Consider the following 26,775-nt stretch of genomic DNA (forward strand, 5'->3'; position numbering starts at 1 on the left):
GTAGTGCGCTCTGGGTAATGGGACTGATGCTTCACAGCCAGAAGCTCCTGGCTCGTGTGTGTGTGTGTGTGTGTGTGTGTGTGTGTATGTGTGTTTTCCTGGGAACCGGTGCAGAAGCTTCAACTAGCCGAGAGGTAATGAGAGCTAATGGAGTCTGACGATGTTTGCTTCCATCTCTCTCTCTCTCTCTCTCCCTCCCACCTGATTCCTCTCATCCCTCCTTCATTATTTCTATCTCTCGCCGTCCCTCCCTCGTCCTCGCACTCTCTCTCTGTTAATTCCCCCTATCCTGTTGTCCTCGTTTGACACTATCTGAGTCCTACTTCTATGCGTGCCTACTCCCCGCCGGCTATATTTTGTGGCCACGTGACTGTTTTCCCCGCTGTGCCTATGTTCTCCCCCCCTCTCTCTCTCTCTCTCTCTCTCTCTCTCTCTCTCTCACATAGGATTGCATACGTAGATTTGCATATAGATTTGCATATAGGCCCAGGAAATCAGATCCCAGGACCTCGCTGCATTGCCTCTCTGTCTCTATCTGTCTTTTTCTATCTCTCTGTAATCTTCTGACTCTTTTTTTTTTACTTTACCCCCCACCCCCGCCTCTCTCTCTCTCTCTCTCTCTCTCTCTCCCTCTCTCTCTCGACTGAGTTCATTTCAATCTAGTACAATTCAATTCAAATTTGCATTATAGGCATGAAAGGAAAGTAATCATCAGTTCCTGTAATATTACAAGTCTGAAAAAGAAAATCCAATTTTTTATTTATTATCTGACATAAAATACATTTTAAAAGTAAGTGTCTTTTTGCCATTTAATGACAGGTTTCTTTGTGCTGAATGTCCACTCTTAGATTACCACAGAACAGGGTGTGTAGTGGACTTAATGTCCCTTAATTCATTTACTGCCATCCTTTTTCTTATTCTGCCGATTTATAGTTTAAGAACTTTCATCAGCTGTGTTCAGTTTTTTTTTTGGTATTTTGGTTTTCAAATTAGACTCAAATTCAATTCCAGCAAGCATTACACAGATCATAAAAAGACTTAGCCTTGGCTTTCTGACAGCTGCAGATACGCTTTATTAAGAGATGATTCATATAATAATTCAATAAAAATCAATATCAGTATTATCAGAAATAACAGAATACTGAAATGTTCAATAAGACTTCTTTCTGTGTCTCTGTCTCTCTCTCTCTCTCTCTCTCTCTCTCTCCCTCCCTCCCTGTTGTTTTCTTACTTAGGGCCGGTTCAGTCTGGTCTGTGCAGCTGAACAGAAACTATTTGGAAGATGATTTAAGAACCCATCCAGTGTCGGTTTGTCACTCCTATACTGTACACAGACTGCACAGGCCCCGGGGCTTTTTATTAAAGGATCACCACCACTGTAACCCACTGATCCTACTTACTGTATATTTTTTTTACATCCTCCATCATCCCTCCCTCTCCTCTCTCCTTATTTGACTTTGTTAAAGCGGCATAATCAGTTCAACCAGAGTTAAGACAGAGGTAGTTTCGGTACACGCTGAAAAGGATTAGTTTGCTTACAGTGGGCCTGTCGGTGTGTGTTACTCCACTGCTGTTTATTTCATAGGGGACAGCCAGATGGTGTGTGTGTCTGTGCGGACGAATGGGCGTTGAGGAGAATATTTCATCTCGGCGGGATTAAATGTATCGGCCATTTCTCAGCCCTTTGGCAAATGGCCCTCTTTCAGTCATTATTTCTCTCTCCCATTAGCGTTGTGTTTGCTGCTTTTGCGAAGCAATGTCGCCATTTAGACTAGTCTGGACTCTCTGTGTGTGTGTGTGTGTGTGTGTGTACCTGTGTGTGCTGAGTCATTTAGCCAATGGCGGCGAGATGCAGAGTGTTCCTGTCAATGCCTTTTGCTAAATATGCTAATAGCCCAACACCTGTCTGTATAAAGAGAGGGAAACACGCACCTCCCCAGCAAGCATCTCACACACACACTCAAACACGGGGGGAAGCAAACTGCTTTTCGAGGTTCTTGTCGAGGTAGGACAGCGGGAGGATTCTTGGACGTACACACACACACACACACACACACACACACACACAGTCACTCAATGTATCTACCCATGTCCCTAGCCTCCATATCTTTTCTCTTCTCGAACGCACGCTCCCGATTTCACACATTTTCACTCGCAAACACATGACGGATCAGCAGTGTTTTTTGCGCTTGCACCACTTCTCTGGGATCTCTGTGAGGAAAACTACCTCTAACCGCTCTCTCTCTCTCTCTCTCTCTCTCTCTCCGTCCAGTGATGGAGCCCATGACGGTGACGACGTCGGTGGTCGGACCGGAGGAGTTCGACCGGAACGCCCCGCGGATCTGCGGCGTCTGCGGCGACAAGGCCACCGGCTTCCACTTCAACGCCATGACCTGCGAGGGCTGCAAGGGCTTCTTCAGGTGGGTGTGGCGGCTCGGTCGCCCCCGCGTCTGCGTGGGTGTGTGTGTGTGTGTGTGTGTGTGTGTGTGTAATGGCTATGTTTTGCTGGCTAAACTGCAGTCCATTTCGCTTCATCTCTTCGTGGGAGTTCTTCAGTCTGGTGGGTAATGGAAGGGTGTGTGTGTCTTTTTGTGTGTGTGTGTGCCTGGTAGTGTGGAGGAGGCAAAACTGTCCAGGTTTGAAGTGTTTATGTGTGTGTGTGTGCGTTTGTGTGTGTTTTGTCTTTTGTCTCTCTTTCTCTCTCTCTCTTTCTCTCTCTCTCTCACTCACTCACACACACAATGCTTTGTTGATTATTGGTTGTTTATTTGTGTTGCCGTTAATGCCTTTAACGATGCTGCTATCCTGGCCAGCACTCTATTGAAAGAGAGATTTTTACTATCTATGGGACTACCTGGGTCAAATTAAGGTGAAGAGTATATTGTTGCTACTGGGTGAAATCCTTCTTACTCTACTTTTGTCATTTTTTCACAATCTTACCAGAGCTGAAATTGACAGAAGGCATCAGCTTCCTTATGAAGTCTGAAAAAGTCTTGAAGTAAATGATGTAGATTTAAAGACATCATTAAGTATAAGTATTGACATGTTCAAAGTACAGTTATCAGAGGTCATATCTTTCCACCATGTAATAACAGGTTTCTTAGCGCTGCATGTCCTCTCTTAGATGAATCCAGAACAGGGTTAGCAGCACAATCTGCATCCTGTCTGCTTTACTAAATACAGTTGGACTTCATGTCACTTAAGTATTAATTTCCTGGCGTCCTTTTTCTTATTCTGCCCATTTGTCATCGTAACTTTCATTAGCTGCGTTCAAACAGAGACAGATTGCTTTTGCCAACTTAATTTCTTCATTTTTTTTTTTTTTTAATTGGCCTTATTTTCAAATCTAGGCAAAATTAAAGAGGGTGTAATCTTGGCTTTCTGAAACCTGCAGATACCATGTGACCCTGTTTCATGCACATTGGGCTTTTGATACCTTTTAAAAACCCACATTTTATAACTTCAAACATATTTTCTTTGTTCCTAATCATGCATTTTTTGGAGGTACATGTTTTTTGCCCAATATCGCGATTTGTAAATACAGACTGGCCAGGCTGTGCTGCTTTTTCCTAAATGGTTTGCCCTATAAATAGTTTTCATTTATTTCAAAGGCGTGTTTGTTTTTATTGACTGCCTAATGTCAATATACACTGAAGTTGATGTATTATGTGTTTTTCTGTATCGCTGTATGACCACACAGGTAATGTTTGTATTTCAGAACAAGATAGATTCAGTGGAACTCTAAACCTTATTTTTACTTCTCTCTCTCTCTTTCTCTCTCTCTGTCTCTCTCTCTCTCTCTCCCCTTCTCTTTTTTCTTACTCTCTACTTTCTGTCCGACTCTGCCGTTCTTTCAGCATAAATTCCTACTTGTTTGTACTGTCCTCCAGACGCACGACAAACCTTAAAGGCACCTTCCCTTCAACCAAAGACTGAATTTTAATATGAATGGGAAGAAGTTGAATTAAAAGCGTATATGTAAATGTTTCTGTGTATAAAAAGTATTCATTCAAAGGAGCGTGAAGCTGCATCAACACTAAGGATTAAGCAATGATATTGTTAATGAAGTTTATTGTTTAATGTGGTTATTTTGACCCCCTGCAGGCGCAGCATGAAGCGTAAAGCCACCTTCACCTGTCCCTTCAACGGAAGCTGCACCATCACCAAGGACAACCGGCGCCACTGCCAGGCCTGCCGCCTCAAACGCTGCATCGACATCGGCATGATGAAAGAGTGTGAGTTGACCCCTCTGACCTCTGACACGCTCGCTGCGTTTCCATCCGACCGGTGGACTTTTGAAATGTTGCAAAAAAAAAAAGAAAAATTGCAAATTAGGTTCATTTCCATCACCTGGGGTTCAAGCAAATAAATAGATTTAGTGATATTTGCGGTTTCTGTTCAGCTTCTCTAATTCGCTACTGACTCACTCACTTTTTCATTCGCGTTTCCGAACGGTTTCTCTTGGGGTGGCGCAGCAGTTCAGCCACAGTAGGGCGGCTGGCTGTAACTATGGCTGCTGTATCTCAGTTTTCTGGTAGAAAAATGGAGGAAACCCAATTTCAATCACATATTGTTCTTTCCCATGTTTGTGTATGGGCACGCTGAATTCTCAAATGTTTTCTAGCCGATATCCGCTGAAGTAGGTGCTTTCTTTATTAGACTGAGAACAATTCAAATGACTGGCAAAGTTATTTGGTGTGAGAGCTTGAGACAGACGCTGAAGGCACGAGTCCAACTCCAGATGTTGTGTTTACAACTTTGCATGACGGAGTGCGAATTGTCTGCACCATTATATTGACCTAACATTCTAATGAATCACTAGCTGATGTTTTTTTTATAAACATGTTATTGAGAAACGACAGTGGAATCAGCTGCTAATCGCCCAGTAATTGGGCCTCATGGTCTTTTAGGTGAGCTGGTAGCAGCAACAACACCAGGCGGTGAGCTCGCTCGCCTGCTAATTTGTCTGATAATGGCTGATAACTAATCTAATCTATGTGATTTAAAATCCATAGATGGGTGTCAGGCAAAGTTTATTCATTTTAATCCTTGTTTAAGCAGAGAAGTTGACACAGTCTTGTATGCGGAGCGCTGGAAAAGATTCCAGCCCGCAGAGGGATTTTGACCACAAACAAGAGGAGAGCACTTCCCTCTCAGTAACCAGCAGATTTGAACTGGCAACCTTGTGCACTGCAAAAATGTGCATCTTCACAAGCTTAGTCTAGTGTCTTGAGTCTTGAGATCCTGTTTTCCTTAAACTAAGTGGAAAACTCTGGCGGTGGGCTGAGATCATTTTACTTGTTTCCGATGCAATTTCACCTGCTTTGACAATTAAGAAAATTCTTAAAACAAGTTGCATTTCATGGGAAACAAGTTGAATTATCTCACCCCATTGGCTTGGCAGATGTTTTTACTTACATTAGATTTTAAGACTCAGTACCAGACTAAATGACTTGTTAAGATGAATACTTTTTGTTTCTGTAACCTTCAGTATAGATCAGTGCAAGACATATTTAATATACAGTCTTCTTTTTGTTGGTATCTGAAAGGAATGTGTGAGATGCTTCGTCCGATTATCAACATATTGCGGCCAGACGAAAGTTGTAAAGTGTGTCTGCTGCTGTCTGTGGTGGAAAATACTCTAGGTCTTTGATGTACATGAGTATTTGCACAGCAGTAGAATGAAGCTCCTGTATGAAACGGATGAAAAAGAGCATTATGTTCTTTGCTACATGTAAAAGATTGCTGAGGGTAATACTAGTTAAGGCGGCATCTAACATTATCATTATCTTTTGATGTGATCCATTGATGCCTCCGGGGTAGAGTCAGTGTCAGGCCACCCTCTGAAAATTATCATCATCATCAGCAAGCACAGAGACAAGATAAATGAGGGGTTTCTTTTCTGAACACTATATATCCATTTTGAAAAACAATCATTATCCAAAGTTCATCATTCAGTATCTCTGAATTATAGAGGATCCAGTGGGTAAATGTGCCGTTTTATCCAACGACGACTTAAATCGCCTACTGTCATTTTAAAAAATGTTTTTAAAGGCTGTAGCGTCTAATTTGAAACTGAAATGATTTAATTTGCATTGATCAAAAATCCTTTAAGTGCAGATTAGTTTCTATAAGGCTTTTATGTTAAGATTAAAATGAAGATGCAAGATCTAAAGAACGACCATAGAGCTAAAACATTTCCAGCAACCCGCCCGCATCATTTATTAGCGTGTGTGTAACGTGCGTCTGTGTGTGTTTGCGCTATCTCTTATATATTAGCGCGGGCAAATGTCAGGAGAGATTAGCGGCAGGTTGGCTGGCGCTAGCAGCAAACTGGTTTCCTGCTTGAATAGCATTTAATCTAATATTTATAGATATCCGACAGCAGCAGCCAGTAGAATCTGTGGCAAGGTGTAAATTGATCTGATTTGCAATGTGGGGGTAGACAATAGCGGATATGCATAAAGGCAGGCTGCACCATATGTCAGGGGCAGGCCTGGGTCGAATAGTAGCTGCAAGTAATTGTTAGTGTTTGTTTTATCCTGCTTGGAATACCAGATGGGTGGGGTTTACCGGATCAGGTTAATTCAGATGGTGTGGAAGTGTACTAATATGACTTTCAAATGCTTTCTTGTGAGTGTCTGAACTAACTGGAACTCGCTGGACTGTCTCATGTATCTGAAATACTGTTTGACCCAGGTCTGGTCTTATTACAGTATGTTGGTTATGGAAAACTAGCAGGCAGCGCTTTGAGGAGGGAAGAAGGAGACGTCGCCCCGCCCCTTGTTAACACCAACTGACACCTCGTAGCAGCCGATAATGTAATAACTGACAGATAATGTAATTACTTGTCAAAATCTAAATCTAAATGGGTTGAAAATGTAATAAAACTAACAACTTGTAAGATGAAGAAGAAGAAATCTGCTTCTATAGAATTATAACGTGTGAGTGTATTGAGAAAGTATTGGAAGATGACAAGAAGAGAATGAAAGAGAGGGAAGGAAAGAAGCAAGGAAGGAGGGGGGGGGTTAAAGTACCGTTTAACAATGGCTCTCTTTCTCCAAAGAGTCGCACAATGGTCTGGCCCACATTTCATTCACAAACACACAGTGTGTGTGTGTGTGTGTGTGTGTGAGAGAGAGAGACAGAGAGAGAGAGAGAGATGCAGGGCAGAGGTCAGACCGCTGTTAGCCACCATGTTGACCATAAACAGTCACAAGTCTCTATGAACCCCAGTGCACAGTCTACATTCCACATGATACTGGCTTTTATTTCTTTGAGAAAAGATGGAAAAAGAGAGAGAGGGAGAGGAACACAGAGAGGGGGGGGGGGAGAGAGAGAGAGAGAGAAAGACCCTCAGCAGTATAAAATGGTCTCTTTGTTTCTCCCAGCTAGTGCGATGCCTGTAGGCCACTGGGTCATGGGTGAAGGAAGGCCACTGCACACACTGTGCAGTACTACAGCTGGCCTGGTTGTCGCTGCAGTGTGTGTGTGTGTGTGTGTGTGTGTGTGTTCGTCTGTGCGTGTGTAGCATGACTGCATATGTGAATGCTACTGTATTTATATCTATTTTATGTGTTTGCATCTCTATGTGTGTGTGTGTGTGTGACCGTCTATTTCTGTGTGTGCGTGTGGGTGCATAATGTGACCAGTGTCTGTGCGTGTCCTTATTAATATCTTGCGTGTGTGTGTGTGTGTTCATGTGGATATAATAACATAGCCAGTGTGCCCTAAAAAAAAATACATGCTGAGGCCAGGGTGAGGGTGTGGCACTGAGCGTGGCCTCTAATTGGCGGAAATTTACCAGCCTCACAGCCAATCATAGAGCCTCAGTTCCTTAGCTGCGGTTAGTACTGAACACAGACACACACACACACACACACACACACACACACACTGGCATGTGGAATGTTATAGATAAATACTTATGTAGGTTCATGAGTCTGCCCTAGTTTTGTGTGTGTTAGTGTGTGTGTGTGTGTTTGTGGGAGGGATTTGCCTTTGGTCATATGACATCTATAGGTTGCTCATATGACAGACCGCTGACACACACACACACAGACACACACACACACACACACAGGATTTGTGCATATCTCTACATGCGGTTGTTTTTATGAGTGTGTTTCTAACCACACCTTCTTCCTTGTGGGCCTCAGTCTCACTGTGACTGTGTCTTGTGACCACGCTGTACAAAAAAAATTATCCAGACTTTGCTTCATTTCACGATATATTTTTTTTGTCAAACTATCTTTCTGCACTGGCAGATAAAAAATGTCACTTTTTCCAAGATTGGAACGAGGGAATTCCTCAGAAAGCAAGATTTAAATCCTTGTTTCGGGATGATTGAAAGCAGTCACAAAAAAAAAATCCCTCTGCTTTTGTGAAATAAAATGACCTCCATTCATTAGTGGCAACCTGTTAATTTGGTGTGTTTAGCGTTTCTTTAAAGCCACTGCCATGTTTTTACCAGTGCAACTCCCATTCATTTCTAATTGGAGATTACTGTTTTCCAGATTGTTTTCGTGCTTTATTTTATGTTGCTGAACACATCTCTGAGGATTAATTAGCATTCAGTCATTCTCAGTTTGTGTGTGTGTGTGTTTGTGTGTTTGTGTGTTTGTGTGTTTGTGTGTGGTTGTGTTTGCACATTTGTCTGCTTTCACGCCACCCTCTCGTACTGTCGGCAGCTTTGTCTAAGCTCCGCCAGCATTCAGATTAGAACTGTGTGTGTGTCTGTGTGTGTGTCTGTGTGTGTGTGTGTGTGTGTGTGTGAGTGCCAACCCAGACTTGATCCTGCCCTGTGTGAGCTTTGCCAGCACTGTGTGGAGTAAACACTCCCTACGCTGCCCTTGTTTGACAGAGGTTAGCTAGTGAGACGCTGGGAAAAGACCTCTCTGTGTCTCTGTGTGTGTGTGTGTGTGTGTGTGTGTGTGTGTGTGTGTGTTTGCACGGGTGCCATGCCTGCGTATGTTTTGTGAATGTGCGTGTTGTGTGTGAGTTTGTAACAGGATTACGACCCGCAGGAGCGTTTCTGATATCAAACATCTCAGCCTTTTCAAATGGGTCTCTTCCCTCCCTGGGTGTCTTTCAGCAGCAAAGCCTCCCCTGTGGCGCTGCCCTCCGTTTCGCCTCTCTCCAAATCATATCCTTTTTTTCTCTCCGACCCCCCCCCCTCCCGCCCGCATTAACATGCGTCCTGGGTGTTCGGATCGCAGTCGGATGGAGCGAAAACACATCAAATCCAGGTGAAGATGCGATCGGCCAAACTAGCTCCGGAGGTGGTCAGACATGCATTCACACCTTAACAACAATGCAGTGCGTCTTCAATACAAATATAGCAACTGCGTTAATGGAAATTAACCAAGTTAAACAGGCGGCAGGCGGCTTGTGAAGTAACGCAGTTTAAATATGGATTGTCGGGATCCTTGTGGATGAGGAACAAGCAAGACGAGGTGTTTACTGTCTTGTAAATATTTGCACGGGAAGTGACGTGCGCAGCCATTTTTATGTTTGGCAAGGAAAAGACAAATCCAATTTCAGCGTGTAGGTGTAACTGTACTCCAGCGAAATCACATCGAGACACATTTCAGACAGGAGACGCATGTTAGCGCCAGGTGGAAAGGGCGCCTCTGTCTCTCTACCTGCCTTCACTTCTCATCTTCCAGCTTGATAGACCTTGATAGAGTTCAGGGAAAGGGGTCAGGTGAAAAATGGTACATGCACATCCCAAATAGAGCTGCATTTCATCCGCAGGGGTAAAATTAAAGTCCACATTATGTTCAGTTTCATGATGGCCTATAGAGCTAGATAATGATCGGTTTATTTGAATGTAGGTTGATCAGCCTTCATCTCTTCTATGGAGAATACAGTAACATGAAGCATGATTTGGGTAAAAGGATTTTCTTAAGTGCTGTACACTGTGATGAAGCTCAGTAGCATGTTGTGCTGGTTATATGAAAGCTCACACAAATGTCATGTTTAGCAAAATTGCTGAGGCTTAAAATAGTGGTGTGAGGCGACAGTTTACATTGTTATACCCCACATGTTCCTGCCACCATGCACACTGAACCTGAACGGTAGCCTATATGTTGGCCAGTCGTCTGCCTAATGAGTAACTCTGCTGTGACCCTCTGGCCTCCCCAAACAGGAGACTCTGCTGTCCTCAGCTGCCCTCCGCTCGTCTCTCTTTCTTTTTCTGTACATCTCTTTTCTTCATCTGTGTGGAGGTTGGGAATGCAATACAGTAGAAAGCACCATGCTCTATTTTTAACTCTACTTCTTTCAATCTGTCATTCATTCTTTCTCTCTTTCTCTCTGCCATGGCATTGCATGACAACCCCATCAGCACCAGGCTCAAATTTAACTAACTCTGTCATTCTCTTTTAATTTCTTTCTTTCTTTCTTTCTTTCTTTCTTTCTTTCTCTCTGCCGTGTCATTTCATGACAACCCCATCAGCACCAGGCTCAAATGTAACTCTATCTCTTTCATTCTTTCTTTAGTTTTCTTTCATTTTCTTTCTTTCTTTCTTTCTCTCTCTCTCTCTCTCTCTGTCTCTCTCTGTGCCATGGCATTGCATGACAACCCCATCACCACGTCCAATCATCCCTTTTCCAAACAGCAGACTCTCTCTTGGTGAAGTGGCCCTCGTCTGCCAAGTGCTGTGGTTGGGATCGGCTTGTTTTGAGCGTCCATGCCGTGGGGTGGTCAAGATGTTGCTTTGATGCTCAGTTGTTTTTTGTGGGTTCCTGCCTTAATGATGCCGTCCAGGACTAAATCCTGGCTGGAGACTGACCGGTTCAATCATGTCCCGGCCTTAGAATAGCTGCTTTGACCGGCCGTGCCAAACTGGGACCAAACTGTGCCTATTCATGGTCGGGGTTAGTGCCACACACTTGGATGTCCTTACCACAAGGAGTGGTTCGAGGCGGCCTGTTCCTGGCAAGGACGCGGATGGGTCTTGGAAAGTAGCCGAAGCCTAATTAATGACGGTGGGCTAAAAGAGAAGAAAGCCAAGCAAAGCCTTTGGTTAGCTAAGCAGTCTGATTCAATTAATTGCCTTTTTTAGCCAGTGTAGCTTAACTGTTGTTGTTGTTGTCTGCATCACCACATCGTACCGTTATGTAATGTCGCTTCTGTGGTTGCAGTCCAGTATGCAATCATTGAAAATCTTCTTTAAATATAGTTGTGTCCAATGCCAGGAACATAACCAGTATGAACTAGAAGTGCACCAATCTGAGCAGTACTTAATGGATCTTTCATGCCACCTCAAATTGGTCTGTTATAATGAATCAGTTGCATTTATTTATTTACAGTATTTGATCAAATTACTCATTGACCATTAGAAGAAGGTCTCTGGTCAGCTACTCAAAGAAGGCACTGGATAGTTTCAATTTGATTTTATGTGGTGCAAGGTCTAAAGGCGGGACTGCAAACAGTTATAGCCCTTCCACCAAGTGAATAAAATTGAAACCCTCCATGTGCTCCAGTGTTCCAGCCTTCTTTTGGTAGCTGCCCAGAGACCTTCATCTGCTGATCTGTCGTACTCCGAGAGCACCCCCACCCCCACCCCCCCACCCCCCGAAGGTACGACTGAAGCATGAGAAACCTTCACCCTTGCATTGGCCGCTATATAGGCCAGGAGATATAACTCATGTAACTTGTCAACACAGCTTATTGATGGACTCTCAAATACACCTCATTCACAGCAGGGTGGCAGATAAAACCAGCCGATTCAAAACAGGTAAAGACAGATAAAGAACAGCTTATTCAGAACAGATTAGAAATAGCTCATGCAGAACAGGTTAACAGCAGAAAAATGCAGAAGGCTTGCCTACATAGCCAAGGCTCTTCTTCTGAACAATGGGTGTTACGCCTATGACCTTCAAACATAGCAGCATTTCAGCATTAGGAGACATTGTAGCTTAGGTAGGCCTGTCTCTCCAACATGCAATTTTGTGTCTTCTGCTGTACAAAACTTTGTGGAAAGATTGGAGGAACTGATTAACTTATACCGTGGCTTCTCACAAAAAGGCATATAACGTACGAATGGCTTCATGTAACACTATTAAACTTTGTGGCCAAGCAGCAGATAGAAGAAGAAGCAAACCCTCCATTATTGGCTCAATCAAACAACATTGGAGTAGAGCTCATTTCCAGCTTTTGATTGTCGATCAGTTAGATCTAGGTAGGCTCATTCTCTGTAAAGTCCTTTGAGACATGCTTGTGATGAAGGGGCTATACAAATAAACTACATTTTTCCTCATACTGGAACAGTTTAATATTGCATCAAAGCTCATGTCAGTAAAGTATGTATATTGAGACAGCGTCATTTGCCGATCACTGTCTGCCTCTCCCTTTAGCTGCTTGGCTGTGTGTCTGTTGGCCTGGCAGGCTGGCCGTCTTATCTGCATGTGTTGTGGTTTCTTGGCTCTGGGCCTCTCTGTCTCTTTGGCCGTCACTCTGTCTGTTTGGCGGTCAGTCAGTCTGTCTGTCTGTCTGTCTGTCTGTCTGTCCAGCAGGGAGCTTGATGGGTAATCAGTCACCATGGCAGAGGATCAGAAGGATAATATAAGATAGATAGACTGTAATGCTGTGGTAATAGTGGAAGTTCCCTCCACAGCCTGAGGGAGTTCACTCTTTTGCTGCGGTGCTACACTTCTATTCTATTCTATTCTTGTTAGTTCTTTTCTGCTCTATCCTGTTGTTGTGCGGTCTGGTGATAAAGTAGCACTCTATACAGTCCTCTCTATACGTTCCCCTGTTCCCAGTGTGTGTTATCAGCTGTGCATGCTCCATACAGTTCCCTCGGTCCCCGCGGGTGTTATCAGCTCTGCGTTCTCTCTCCAGGTCCCTCGTGCTCCGCCGTCCGTCAGCGGCATCAAACACACCGTCGACATGAAACACTTTCTGCCTCTCCCCTCTCTCTGCTGGAAGGGGATCAGGCATGAGGTCTCAGCAGGAACACCATGTTCTCACACACGTGTATCTAGACAAACACCGACACACAAGTGCAGGCACAAGCAAACACACGGCCACACATACGCACATATAAGTGCATGCATAGGCAAACATTTTACACGTATGGTATGCCTGAGCATATGATGCACAAACACACACACTATAACTCTCTGTGACATTTGATTTACATTTGTGTAAATATCTTTCTCTCTCTCTCTCTCTCTCTCTCTCTCTCTCTCTCTCACTACAAATAAAGAAAGCCACTTCTTTATATTAGTATGCATTGCATTTTAAAAGGTAGCCGAAACAGGTCAAAGTACAGGTCAAAGTTAAAACACTGAAAATTATCAGTTCCTCCTTCAGCTCCTTCTTTCATTGAATACAACAAAAAACACAATATCCATATATCCCTTAGGTTTCTGGAAGGCAGTGTGAGTGTAATTTTAAGTATGATATAATGAGTATTCTCTCTCTCTCTCTCTCTCTCTCTCTCTCTCTCTCTTTCTCTCTCTGTCCCTCTCTCTTTTACCCATAAACAATGCAATAGCCACTTTCATTCAGAGAGTGTATTGTGTTTTTAAATGCAGTAATAGATATATATTCGAAAATTGCAATCAGTAATGTATAATGGATCAACACTGTGAATAAATGATCAATGACACAACAATGTAACGTCCCGGGACGCGTGGCAGCGGCGCGCAAACCCCGGGAATTCCCAAAAGATGTCGTCGTCTAGTCTAAAATACACGAGTTACTATAAACACCCCCTCCCCCCCCCCCCCCCGCTCTGTCACGCTGCCTCGTCTCTCTCCTCTCTCGCAGCATGAATAAAGCAGAAGCCACTTAAACGCCGAGCGCCCGCCACCCGGGCTTTCTAAAAAAAAAAAAGGCAGCGGACATGACAGGCCTTGTCCTCCTCGTGTCAACCTGAGGAAACGTATGCGCCCCCGGGATGGAAATACGTGGAGCTTGCATTAAAGTTCCCGCCCCCAGTTTAGCGTCTAACTCGGTTTTACTGCTGACGAGTAGCGCTGGCTTCTCGTCATGTCGCACACACACACACACAGGCAAACTCCACCTTAAAGCAGTATTCACTATTCCTGATGATATCACTTTGGAAGATATTTTGACATGAACAGTGTCGGCGGGGTACAAAGCGAGAACCAAGCTGCTTTCAGTGTGGGCGTTAACTATTTTGCGCTTTTACTTATTTTTTCAGAATACTTCATTGTGATACCTGCCCTTAAATGAACAAAATGTAACTGAATTATTTAAACTCTAGTCAAAAGACAGGTCTTCCCCCTAGGGTTCTACTTAACATTTTTCAAATTACATGACCAGAAAAAATTACGATACAGTAATATATACTGTTGCTGTCCACAATTTAAAAAATATAATGATGTAAAATTTATGCCATATTGCCCACCATTATGTGCTAAATACTAAGTACCAAGAGACATTTTTTCCAAGCATAACCAAGACCTAGAATAAAAATAAAATCAAAACAGATATTCAGAAACTCCCATACTTACTTGGAAAAAAAATACATTACTTCATACCGTGAAGTGAGGACAATCAGTGGAAACAGAGTGGTGGCATGAGTCTGCCTGATCGACATGATTTACATCGCTGCACATTGTGTCTTTGTTTCTACACAAACAGACGACTGACGCTCAGTGTGTGGCGGAGGAGCCGAGTACACACGCTGATTAAAGGGGGGTAAGGGATTACATGTAATACAATACAATAAACCACACTACAAAATTACAGTGGACTGTGACTTTTCGGAGTCATAGATCAGTTTTGTTTGTACCAGATATGTAAATTTTGGTTTAATGTGGATTTTCCCCTTTTCAACACGGCCCGAGCAACACGCCGACACGGTTCAAGCTCCGTCTCAAACCTCCGGCCGCCTCGGTCCGCTGCTCGGACCGGCTTTGATCCCGGAGTCTAATTATTGTTCTCCGGCACTGGCATCGGCTCGATGTCGCCGAGCGTGTAACTACAATCGCACACTTGATTTATTTGTGTACACTGAGTTGTTTGTTCCTAAGTCTCGCCTTGATTAGCTCGGTGTAATTCAGTGCCGCGCGGGTCGCCCTCCACTATCGGTTTCCCCCCCTGTGCGCAGCAGCATTGTCATGCAGATAGGTTGGAGAGAGTGTGGTTTCACTGCATTAGTCCTTTGTGTGCGCGTTGACTAAATTAGAGACGGTGAGAAGAGTCCAGCTCAGTGATACCTGGGGCGATAATGGAGTTACCTCTTGATTACATCCGAGTCTCACTGACCTTTTGTGTCGTACTTTTGCTTCTTGCGTGATGGATAGTAACAGGTGAAGCACTTCATTCCAAAACTGAGATTTCCACTGTTTGGAAGCTGCTCTTCTGAACTGATTCGGTAGCATGAAATAAAAAAAATGTATGGTACTTATTAAATGTTTGTACGTGAAATCCTTGGTTGACAAAATAACACTTTTAGAGACTGGATCCTTTATATAATAGAGCTATTAAATGATCAAGATTTTTTTTATAAATTGGTAATATTTTGCAAATGAAATCTTTAAGTGATGGGAATAGTTTTAGGCATGCTGTCACTCAATTGTTGTGTGACTGTAAGTGCATATGATAAGCTGTGGTCTTTCTTTCTTTCTTTCTTTCTTTCTTTCTTTGTATTTTTTTTTGTCTTCCAGAAATGACTGTCACATTTCTGAATGTTTGCGGACTGCAGAATGCATTATTTATGGTGGGAGAAGAGGGTCTGAATGTACTTAAATGACCTGCGAGGGCTGCCAGTACTGCAGATATTGTTATTGTTGGTGTATGTGTTTGTGTGGTGGTGTATGCTCACGTGTGTGTCGGCGAGTTTTAAAGGTGATTATTAGAGTTACTATTTTGTCGTGAGATGATTTAATAAAGAACATCAAAACTCAGTCGTTTTCTCTTTCTGTCTCTCTTTTCCTTTCTCTCTCTGGTATTTGGTATTTGAGACTCTCTCTCTCTCTCACCATCCTGTCTCCCGCAGTCATCCTGACGGACGAGGAGGTGCAGAGGAAGAAGGACATGATCCTGAAGCGGAAGGAGGAGGAGGCGGCCAAGGAGGCGCTGAGGCCGCGGCTGAACGAGGAGCAGGCGCAGATCATCTCCTGCCTGGTGGAGGCGCACCACAAGACCTACGACGACTCCTACTCCGACTTCAACCGCTTCAGGGTCAGTCACTCCTGCAGTTTGTTTTCCTTGGTCCAAACCAGACGGGAAAAGCTGCCTTTGTTGTTGCATTTTTGTATTTGGCTCCTTTAGGTTCACACTGTCTAATTATAAGGGAATCAGGGCTTGTAAACGAAAGTCACACGTAGCTTGTTTATTGGGCAGAGTTTTGGTAACCTGTCACCCTGCCAGGTTAGAGACTTTGGTCAAAACAAATGTGATTCCAGTCCCTGTAACTTTAGCTAAGCATGATGGTCTTCTCTGGTGTTTGAACCACATAAGCTGAATATGAGCATCAGTCCAGACTTCATGGTTATGGTAGTTATCCTAAGCTCTCCCAGCATGATTAACTGCTGGCTATCAGATGTCAACGTCAGTCTCCTTATACCCATAATGCCGTGCGTTTTGGGGTCGTTCCTAGCTGTTGGCACGATCACATTCTCACTCAGAGGCACCGAGACCTTCTCAGGTGTCTCGGTGCCGTTATTTATAGTTCAAATGGCATCCTTCTCACCTGGCCATACTGAACCAAAAAAAACACTAAATCAAACTGAAGGAGGAAACGCTGCAGAGTTTGAATAAACATTCCAGGGTGTCTGCAGGTCCTGAAAAAGTCTTAAAATGTCTTGAACCATATTATCTAAACAGAAATTACGTTGTCTTTGTGGGCTGTTTATCCAGTGAGAAATCACCACTGTCACATAACTTATAGTCTCATGAGTGATTCTCGATTTACAATATGTGATGTAGTTGAGGTGCACTCAGTCATGCAGCTTCCACTTCATTGTCAGTGGGGAAAAAAGACTCAAACAGTCCATTTAGCCCTGTGTAGATTATGTATTTCAACCACACTCGATGGAGTCTGAAGCACTCGAAAAGACAGGCTCAATTAAGTAAAGTGTTACAGATTTTCATTGAGTCATGGTCACCAACCAGGAATATGGGGAGTAAATGTTTAACATGAATATTAAGCATGTCTGTTGAAGAATTTACAGTTAAATACCATGTGTTGGGTAAAACACACGGTATTTGAAAACTACTAGCTAACTAATTTTACAAAACTGCTTTTTTTTTGTTTTGTTTTTTTATATCAAACTGATGAGGGGGGCAGTAGGATACACATACTTTTCACATTTAAAGACATTAGACTGGCTGTAGCCTCCAAAACAGTTTATGTACCAACAATAGCTTTGTGAAGTACTATAACATCAATGTGTGTGTGTTTTCTCTGTGTGGGTTTGCAGCCTCCAGTGCGGGAAGGCCCAGTAACACGCAGTGCCAGCCGAGCCGCCTCCCTTCACTCTCTGTCAGATGCTTCCTCTGACTCCTTCAACCACTCACCTGGTGAGGCACACACACACATGCACACACACATGCACACACATCCCCCCCCCCCCCCCCCTCTTGTCCTTGTTCCCTTTCACGCTTCAAGGTTAGCTTTACCAAGAACACAGCCATGAAGATCCAATTATTCAAACACACACACACACACACACACACACAAACACGTATGCTATGACTCAGGCTCTGTTCACAGCCTGTGCTTTCATGCTGTGTCTGAATGAAAGCCCATTCAACATCGATGGCCACTGCATTGCTTCTTTTACTCAGCAAGCCTCTACACCTGAGAAACGCTCACACGCCCTCACACACACAAACATGCTGAACCCGTAAAATGAAAGTCATTGCCAGATCAAATTTTAATGCCAGTACCGCAACCTTTGTGTAGCATCTATCTGCTGTAGCCTCGCCGACAAGGATGTTTAAGATGACTGTGTGTGTGTCATCGTTCTTGTTCTTAGTTCCCATTCAAGTAAGAGCTATTATGACCAGGTTTGTCCATTAGCTTGTGCCAAGACACCTGTAGACAGATTTTTAGGTTGATTTATACAATGTTAGAATCTCACAGTAGAGAAAAAGGATATTGCTACCAGATTCATTCCCATTTAAATGTTTTAGTTCAACATGGTTTCAACAGGGTAGTAAGTTATCAAAATTTAAGGTCTTAAAAGTATTAAAATGTCTTAATTATTTCACCATGCTAAGCAGATTTATGCTCAAATAAATTTCATTTTGATGGTATTGACAGATTCTTTACATTCAGTGATATTTTAGTTGAGGCAGAGTTGGAAAGTAAGAGAAACGAAATTTCACCTAATGATGTGAGTGGAACCAGCAGTAGGGTTGGTTTAATTTTTTTATGTTGTATTACATTACTTTACCACTCCTAGATTCATACAGAACAGGGTTAATACAATGTGCCAAATGTCATTGCATCTGCTTTAGTAAACAGTTGGACGTCATGACCCTAAACCATTATTTTTCTGAAGTCCTCGTTATTATTCTGCCTGTTTATTGCTTCAGAACTTCTGTTACTTATGTTCAGTCGGAAATGGGCTGAATTTGCCAGCTTTTGGTTTCTTCATTTCGATTTTAAATTTAAATTGGTCTTAAATCTAATTCCAGGTAGCATTAAAAGGGTCTTAAAACGGTACATGTTCTGCATGTAAAGTATTGGCGATGTTTTGTTTCCACTGTCGTCTTCCTACCCCCCATGGGGTAAATCAAATCAAAAAACAATAAAAAGTTGGTCATAAAAAAAAAAGGGTCTTAAAACGTCTTAAATTTGGCTTTCTGAAACCTGCATCCTCTGCAATACTCTGAACACATTTGCAGTGTATACTCCAGCCAGAGATTTTTTTTTTACTCAAGCTTTTTAGTAGAAAAAACTGGGGCAGTGACATTACTCCCACAGCACAGCCTGGACAAACTGTTTGTATTCATGGCTCTGGTTGCCCCCACTGACATCTTTGTTGTAACTCGACTGTCCGCTGTGAACTCACTCTCTGTCTCACCTTGTGTTACCTCTCTGCCGCTCCGGCCGCCTCTTTGCAATTTCTGTGTTTACAATACCTTCCCTCTAATCTCTTCTCTTCCCTTTCCTTGTCTCCTCTCCCCCTCCCTTCTCTTTCCTCCTCTTCCCTTCTCTCCCCTTTCATCATCCCGCCCTTATCTCCCCCCCACCCCCCCTCCTCCTCTCCCCTTCCCTCCTCTTTCCTCCCCTTGTGCCCTCTCCTCCTCCTCCCTCCTCTCCTCTCGTCTCCTCTTCACCTCTAACAGAGTCGGTGGACACCAAGTTGAACTTCAGCAACCTGTTGATGATGTACCAGGACGGCGCTGGCAGTCCAAACTCCAGTGAGGAGGACACCAAGCTCTCCATGCTGCCCCACCTGGCCGACCTGGTCTCCTACAGCATCCAGAAGGTCATCGGCTTCGCCAAGATGATCCCAGGCTTCAGGTATATTGTGGCAATTCACACAAAATACAGTGGAATGAATGAATTTGGCATCTAGAGGTGCACCAATAGTATCTGGAGTGTCAGTATAGAAAAATGCTGCTGTCAGAAACTACTGTATTGTTTCGCAGAGGAGCCTTGGCTATGTAAGCAAAATGCCATTCTGTTTTATTAGGCCTAACCTACCACACTGTTCTGCATCTATAAATCATCCTAAATGAATAAGCTGGATTTGAACAGTATAACAAAATTTATTAGCTTTCTCTTTTTTTATCATTATCAGTGGCCATTTGTTTTTTCTTTTCATTTGATTGAAGATTGTGATACAGTGGTCAGTCCATAATTTGAACAAATGAATAAATAAAAGCGATTGATGCACTTTAATTTGAGAACAGAGAAGATTAAATGAAATCTCAACATGACAATTTGAGTGGATCTGAGCTGAATGAATTGGATTATTGTTTTAAGAGTCAGAGTTGTGGGTATTTTTGCGATAGCTACTCCAAATCTCTCAGATACACAGCAAACCACTGAAGCTGACGTGTACCACTAGGACAGCAGAATAACCTTTGATTGGCTCTGAAGGGCTCTTGATGTCAATGAGGAAGCAGATAATGTGATTGGACAGTATGTGTGTTACATTCACCCTGTGGTCCTCACCTTATGGCAGAAATCATATTTCCGACCATGTTGAGAAATTAACTTTATAGCTCCTGCAACTAGCCAATGTTTAATCGACTACCTGGAATGATTTGTTTACTGGTAAAAATCAGTGGGCGTCTAACCCGTAGCACACACGCTGTGACGCACACACACACACACACACACACACAAAGGTAAGCAGCCTGAAAGAGCTCACTCTCCCACACAGAACACATTGATGTGCTGCCTACACAATATGCGTGATGTGTTATTGGACAAGGAGAGATGCTATTAACACTCCTAAACAAACAAGCTCTTCCACGAATATGCTGGAACAGGCTGTTGCCCGGTATATTCACAGTGTAAATTCATGAATGTATGCACATACATTGACCATGTAATTATAAAATGTAGAAGGGAAATCTGTTGCATACATAATGCATGTTTGTGGGCTATGCGGACTGTGCGCGCACGTGTGTGTGTGTGTGCTTGCACGCACGCCGTGTGAAACGGACCGAAATGGAGAAGGAAAAATAAATATCTGTACAAATAGGTTGATATTTATATACATTCATCCCTTCCGCTGACCTCGCCTGCAGTACGTCATGGGCGAACTTCTCAAACATTTGGAGCGGTGCCCAGGCTGTGGTATAGCTGGGAGGGGATTTTCTTTGAAGGGGTATGAGAAGGCCTTGGAAACCCCCTCTTTACCTAAAAATATGCAAGTTTATGCACAAGTTTGTGATGCAAAATATGAGGACCAGCCTGCTCTTTGTGTGGATTAGAGGAGGGGTTCTCAGACAGTTTCATGTCAAATAAACACAGATTGGACAGATTGGATTTTGTCCCAGGTAGGATTTTAGCTGTTGATTTAGTATTGAATTGTATAACTGTCTACACTGTGCATGGGGAGATAACAGTGGTGAAAGGGAAACCTATGATTACAACAGTCATTCTTTTGAATTCTGCTCATTTTGCTGTGGGACCCCCTGAAACCCCCTCAAGGACCCCTGGGTGTCCCTGGACCCTAGTTTGAGAACCGCGCGCCTAGCCCATTTAGTTGAATCCATGAGAAAGCTATGATCCCCTTATTGATTTCGACCTTGCTGCCTCAATGGCCATCTAATTGTTGAATCGAGTGCTGGAGGAGGAGACGGAGGAGGCATTCACACTCGGGTACCAACACATCTTTGTATGTGTTGGTAAAAATTATATATATATAAAAAAGAGAGAAACTTGCTGATTACCACTTTAAAGAACAAATATTTTGCAGACATTGCATTTGCAGTGAATTTTTGCAATCACGACGCCTGGTGGTGAGGCTTTTTGGCCTTACTAGTCTTAAATCTACTTCAGTCACAATGGGGTGATACTTGTGGAACTGTACTCCATAATACTGTATATACAGTAAGTATATGATGTGCTATAGAGAGGGCTGGAGCAGGGGCCAGGGGGTTCGTTAGAGAGAGACTGTGTGTGTGTGTGTCCGCGCACGCTTTTGTGGCCACACAAAGCCTGGGATTTGAAACTCCGTTGCCACAGTAACCATATAATGCATTCATTGTGCATGCTGTCCTTAACACTCTCTCCCTCACAGCATCACAACACACACACACACACACACACTCACATCTAGTGTAGGTGTGGAAGTAATGCTTTCTGACAATTAAACAGGCTCATGCTCATGTTGACATGCAGATGTTTCGATCATCAGTCGTAGGTTGAGTACCTGTTCTCTGTAAAATGGATTGTAGTGTGGGAGGGAAGGACGTGATGTGTGTTTGTCTGTGTAAGTGTGTGTGTGCGAGTGTGCGGGACCTGGAACAAATAGCACTTTCAAATGCTTTTTATTTTTTATGGTTTGTTTTAGCCTATTTAGGTGCCAGATGGGTCTGATTTACAACACTACCAGAAAGTTTAGACAATCACGGGAAAGTATCTGAAGGACAATTTCAGTGTCCTTCTCTGCGAGTGACAACTTGATTGTCCTGATGCGGTAAACCCCACCCATCTGGTGCTCCCAGCAAGTTAAAACAAACGCTAGATACCACAAACCGTGCTCTCTTCTGACTGTTTGTGTCTGTATGCGTTCGTAACTCATGGTGCGTCTGTGTCTGTGTGTGTTCCAGGGACCTGACAGCGGAGGACCAGATCGCCCTGTTGAAGTCCAGCGCCATCGAGATCATCATGCTGCGCTCAAACCAGTCGTTCAGTCTGGAGGATATGTCCTGGAGCTGCGGAGGGCCCGACTTCAAATACTGCATCAACGACGTGACCAAGGGTTGGTTTCACCTCAGCTTTCATAGTTACAGTACAAACAAAATGCACACAAACATATCTAGGGTACAGAAACACACTCTTGGACAGCACACAGGGTCCAGGGTTCAATCCCCTCTGTAGCTCAATGGATAGAGCGAGGCGTTAACTTCTGCATCAGCACATACACACATAAGCCGCACATCTGGACACTGAAACACGAGTGTGTGCACACAGCAGTTAATAAGCCCGCTCCACACACTCCCACATGTGGACACAATGCTTTCAAAAGCGCACAAAGGTTCTCGTGAAGGACACTACGTCCAGCACTGCATCAATAACGCCTGATTGCGCACACAAACACACACTCACATACCCTCACAAGGATAGAAAACTGTTGTTGTTGTAGCCCACTACACACGTGTCCTTGTGGTTTTTGTTCTCCTACCTTATATAACAGAGTCTCATAAGGATCGCACATACTTTGCTTTTCTACTCACACCTGCACATTCCTATGGAGGATCTGACTTCAGGTATTTTCATAGCAGCAGTAAAGTCGCCACGTACACACACACACACACACACACACACACACACACACACACATACACATACTCACTACTTATTCACTCACACATGCATATTGCTGTGCAGGGCTGGACTTCAGGTATTGTTCTACTACACACACAGCATGCAGAGAGAAATTCTTATTCTTAGAGCCCAGTATGTTTTCCTTCATAAGTCATTTAATTTGGAAACAAGCCAAAGTCATTCCAGTTCCTAAGGATGTCTATCTTTAATGGTCTGAACAGTAGACCTATAAATATACTCTTACACCCTCAGGCGTTTTATGGATGGAAAGTTATCTGGGTGGTGAGATCATAAAGAGTTTATTTCAATGACAGTTTTTCTTATTATAAGGATCCTAATTGTGGGTTTCCTCAAGGGAGTTGCTTGGGGCCTCTCCCTTTTACCTTCTTTTCTACCTTACGTCATTAATGACACAAATATAGCTCTGTATGCAGATGATACCACCTTCTATTATGGTGCATCTAACGGCAAGGACTTAAACAGAGTCCTATCTTTGAATTTGAACGCAAGAGTCTGAGAATGGGTTTATATGAACAGACTTGTTTTGCATACTCCTAAAACAAAGTATATGATATTTGGGTCCAGACAAAATTAGAACTCTGTATTAGATGAACAAATTCAACAAGTTTATAAGGCTAAACTGCTTGGAATAACGTTGGATATTTCACTCTCGTGGTCTGCTGAAGATGGGCAAAGGAATTGGAATAAGAAAATTTTCCTCATTTGTTAAACCATCTGTTCTAACTCAAATGATCCAGTCCCTTGTTTTGTGTCACCTGGATTATTGTTCTTTGATCTGGGCATTGGCATCAAAATCATCAGATGAAAAAGCTACAGCATGCTCAGAATAGGGCAGCTAGACTCTTGTCTGTTCAGTTAAGGGAAAATTGTCCTTAAGGAAACGGTTGGAACATCACTTAAATTAGCAAGTTATATCACAGCCTAACTGAAGTACTGGAAAGATGATGAGATTTGTATGTTCATGATTGTCTCTGGCTAATTCATTTTTGTAATTTGGTTGTTGATTCTTTTGTTTGTTGTTCTGTTGTTGATTGTTTTTGTTGTCTTTCTTATTTTGTATTTTGTATTTTGAACACACATTCAAGCCACTAACGGTGTGTCTGTGTCGCCCTGCGCAGCGGGTCACACTCTGGATCTGCTGGAGCCGCTGGTGAAGTTCCAGGTTGGTCTGAAGAAACTCAACCTGCACGAGGAGGAACATGTGCTGCTCATGGCCATCTGCCTGCTCTCTCCAGGTACTGTGTGTGCATGTGTGTTGTGTGTGTGTGTGGTGTAGGTGTATTTCTAGATGAAACTGAGACGGAGTTATTTCCAGCTGAATGTTAGATCTGCAACATGGCTAGTTTTAGTTCTAGGGAACCATCAATCAGGTTTTTTTGGGAACGATTCTGATTACTGATTGTCTTAACAGTGTGATTGGCTGATCACCGATCTGATTGATGAAATGATGCATTTTACAGAGTCGTTCTCCTAACAACAGCACAGCATGAAAAACTGCACAGCAAACATAAATAGTAGCATTTCAGTCTAGCACTGTGTTTAACAGATTGTTCCTATGGCTGCTTGCTGGTCTGACTGTGGAAATAAATCATAGTTTTCATCCAAGCAGAGTAATTACATGTTGTGCTTGATGCCACCAATAGCGCATTAAAAAAGGCTTTCATTGAGGGAGTACAGGCTATGCCTGCTGTTCAATACATGAAACCCTTTCTAATAATTAATTTAAATTCATAACACAACGTATATATATATATAATATATGTGAGCTGTCAATGTTCAGTTGAAAATAGTAAATGAATACAGTGATCAGTCACTCTGTTCAGAAAGGAGGGAGATGAAACAAACATACAGCAAAGCCACAGAATGGATGGGCCTGTTCGCTATGAAACATATAAAAATACTATTCAATTACCGTCAAATGGTAGTAGTGAGTTTAGAGATCATTGAAGCTTTACTTGTGAGCAAATGAGCCACAATGTGAGCTTCACTAAATTCACTAGACATCTAAATTTCTCACATTATTCCACTGTTTTCAAACCGCCAGCATTGTTTTGTAAATTAAACCAAAGGGGAGTGGCTGCAAGACAGATGTGAAAGCAGCCACTTTGTAAAAAAGTCAGCGGTGCACTTTCTAAAGTTGAAGACAGTTTAGACTACTATTTAGACCGCATGACATCGCTTTTTCGTGTGCCGACTCATCACAGCGAAGAAGAGGCGGAGGTTGATGCTACATAGGCAGTTGACAGTTTACGACGACCAGAATCAAAATGGAGAAAGCAGAAGCAAAAAGTTGATGATAGTTGTCCCTCTAATCATGAAGAGTCAATATGGGAGCACAGTGCCTGTGTTGTGTTTGTGTTTCTGTTGGAAGGGTTTTACAGTTGTACATAAGTACTGTTTACTGATGGTGGCAGCTGCTGCAGCAAGTCAATTTGGAGACAAAGTGCACGTTGTGCCACCCGCTTGTCATTCTCAGCACAAAATGCGGTCGAGGCAGCAGAAAAGCAGGCAGTGTGAACACGGCCGGAGACCACACACATAATCCCATAATTTTATCCATTCCTCTGGCGGCGGCGGATTTGGAAGAGAGAATGACAGACTGCGCTGACTGACTCTCTCTTTCTCTTTCCATCCCTCAACCTCAACCTCCTCCGCCCTTTTCCCCCTCCTCCCCCCCCCCCCCCCCCCACACCTGACTCCTCTGCCCCCGTACTTTCCTTTCTTCCCCGCCCCTCCTCTCCCGCAGACCGTCCCGGCGTCCAGGACCACGCCCGGATCGAGCAGCTCCAGGACCGCCTGTCGGAGGTGCTGCAGGCCTACATCCGGGTCAACCACCCGGGCGGGCGCCTCCTCTACGCCAAGATGATCCAGAAGCTGGCCGACCTGCGCAGCCTGAACGAGGAGCACTCCAAGCAGTACCGCTCGCTCTCCTTCCAGCCCGAGCACAGCATGCAGCTCACCCCGCTGGTGCTGGAGGTGTTCGGCAGCGAGGTGTCATAGCAGAGACGCCCCGCACGCGCGCGCACGGCGACTGACCATCCCTCAACGTCTTTTCCCCCAGAAAGCCCCGCCCCCCGATACGACCCCGGACAGGTGGTGGAGAGACGGGATACTCTAGGATAGATGGTAACCTTCACCTCCTTCTTCCCACTCTTCCTCCACCCATTCTCCTCCTCCTCCTGGCCTTCAAAGCGGCATGACTCGGACATCCGGACCTCTGGGATTTATGGATACGATACACCCGAATATGCTCTGGATTTCCAGATGTTCAGATTTCCACATAGAGACAGAGCGTCACATTTTGGTCTCTGGATTTTGCGGACGTAGTGCCATGTTTAGACCTCTGGATTTCAGGATGTCGCCCCGATTTCCTGACACGGGCGGACATCCGGAGCAGACGGATATCCGGATCTCTCTCCATCCGCGACCTCGCCTCCGAATCCACCTTTCTTCATCACCACCTTTCCCCCCGGACCGTCTCCTCTAGATCCCCTTTTCCACCGTTTTCTTCCGATGGAGAAAGTTGGACGGACGGATGTGACTGCTACATCCCTTTCCCCTCTCATCATCCACTCATTGCTTCGCGTCATCACCATGAGCGACAGGAATAGATACGCATAGATCTCCATTAATCATCCTGACACTTGTGGGGTTCAGCTAAATCGCTAGCAATGCTACCACATTAGCATTAGCAAGTTATTAATTTTTGCTGCTTTACAGTGTGTTGACAGCAGAGACAGCCAAATATAAACATCAACATGGATAACAATCGGGGCAGGCTAACAAAACATAAAGGAAATATTAT

General features: G+C 43.7%; 1 protein-coding gene across 1 annotated transcript in view; it reads left to right on the forward strand.

Annotated features, from left to right (window-relative positions):
- Window positions 1–25,970, forward strand: part of LOC139647414 (vitamin D3 receptor A) — a 69,360-nt gene extending 43,390 nt beyond the window's left edge. Inside the window, exons 3-10 of the mRNA XM_071523305.1 lie at window positions 2,273–2,420; window positions 4,105–4,235; window positions 15,984–16,168; window positions 17,410–17,509; window positions 19,286–19,463; window positions 22,232–22,383; window positions 24,089–24,205; window positions 25,717–25,970. Coding sequence (XP_071379406.1) covers window positions 2,275–2,420; window positions 4,105–4,235; window positions 15,984–16,168; window positions 17,410–17,509; window positions 19,286–19,463; window positions 22,232–22,383; window positions 24,089–24,205; window positions 25,717–25,970 — 1,263 coding nt within the window. The 5' untranslated portion in view covers window positions 2,273–2,274. The remainder of the gene's footprint in view (window positions 1–2,272; window positions 2,421–4,104; window positions 4,236–15,983; window positions 16,169–17,409; window positions 17,510–19,285; window positions 19,464–22,231; window positions 22,384–24,088; window positions 24,206–25,716) is intronic.
- The last annotated feature ends 805 nt before the right edge of the window (window positions 25,971–26,775 follow it).

The sequence above is a fragment of the Centroberyx affinis genome, unplaced genomic scaffold (assembly GCF_046629955.1).
Source record: "Centroberyx affinis isolate AG114_WGS23_722 - 3 ecotype Tasmania unplaced genomic scaffold, CSIRO-AGI_Caff_v1 ptg001079l_1, whole genome shotgun sequence".
Lineage (NCBI taxonomy): Eukaryota > Metazoa > Chordata > Actinopteri > Beryciformes > Berycidae > Centroberyx > Centroberyx affinis.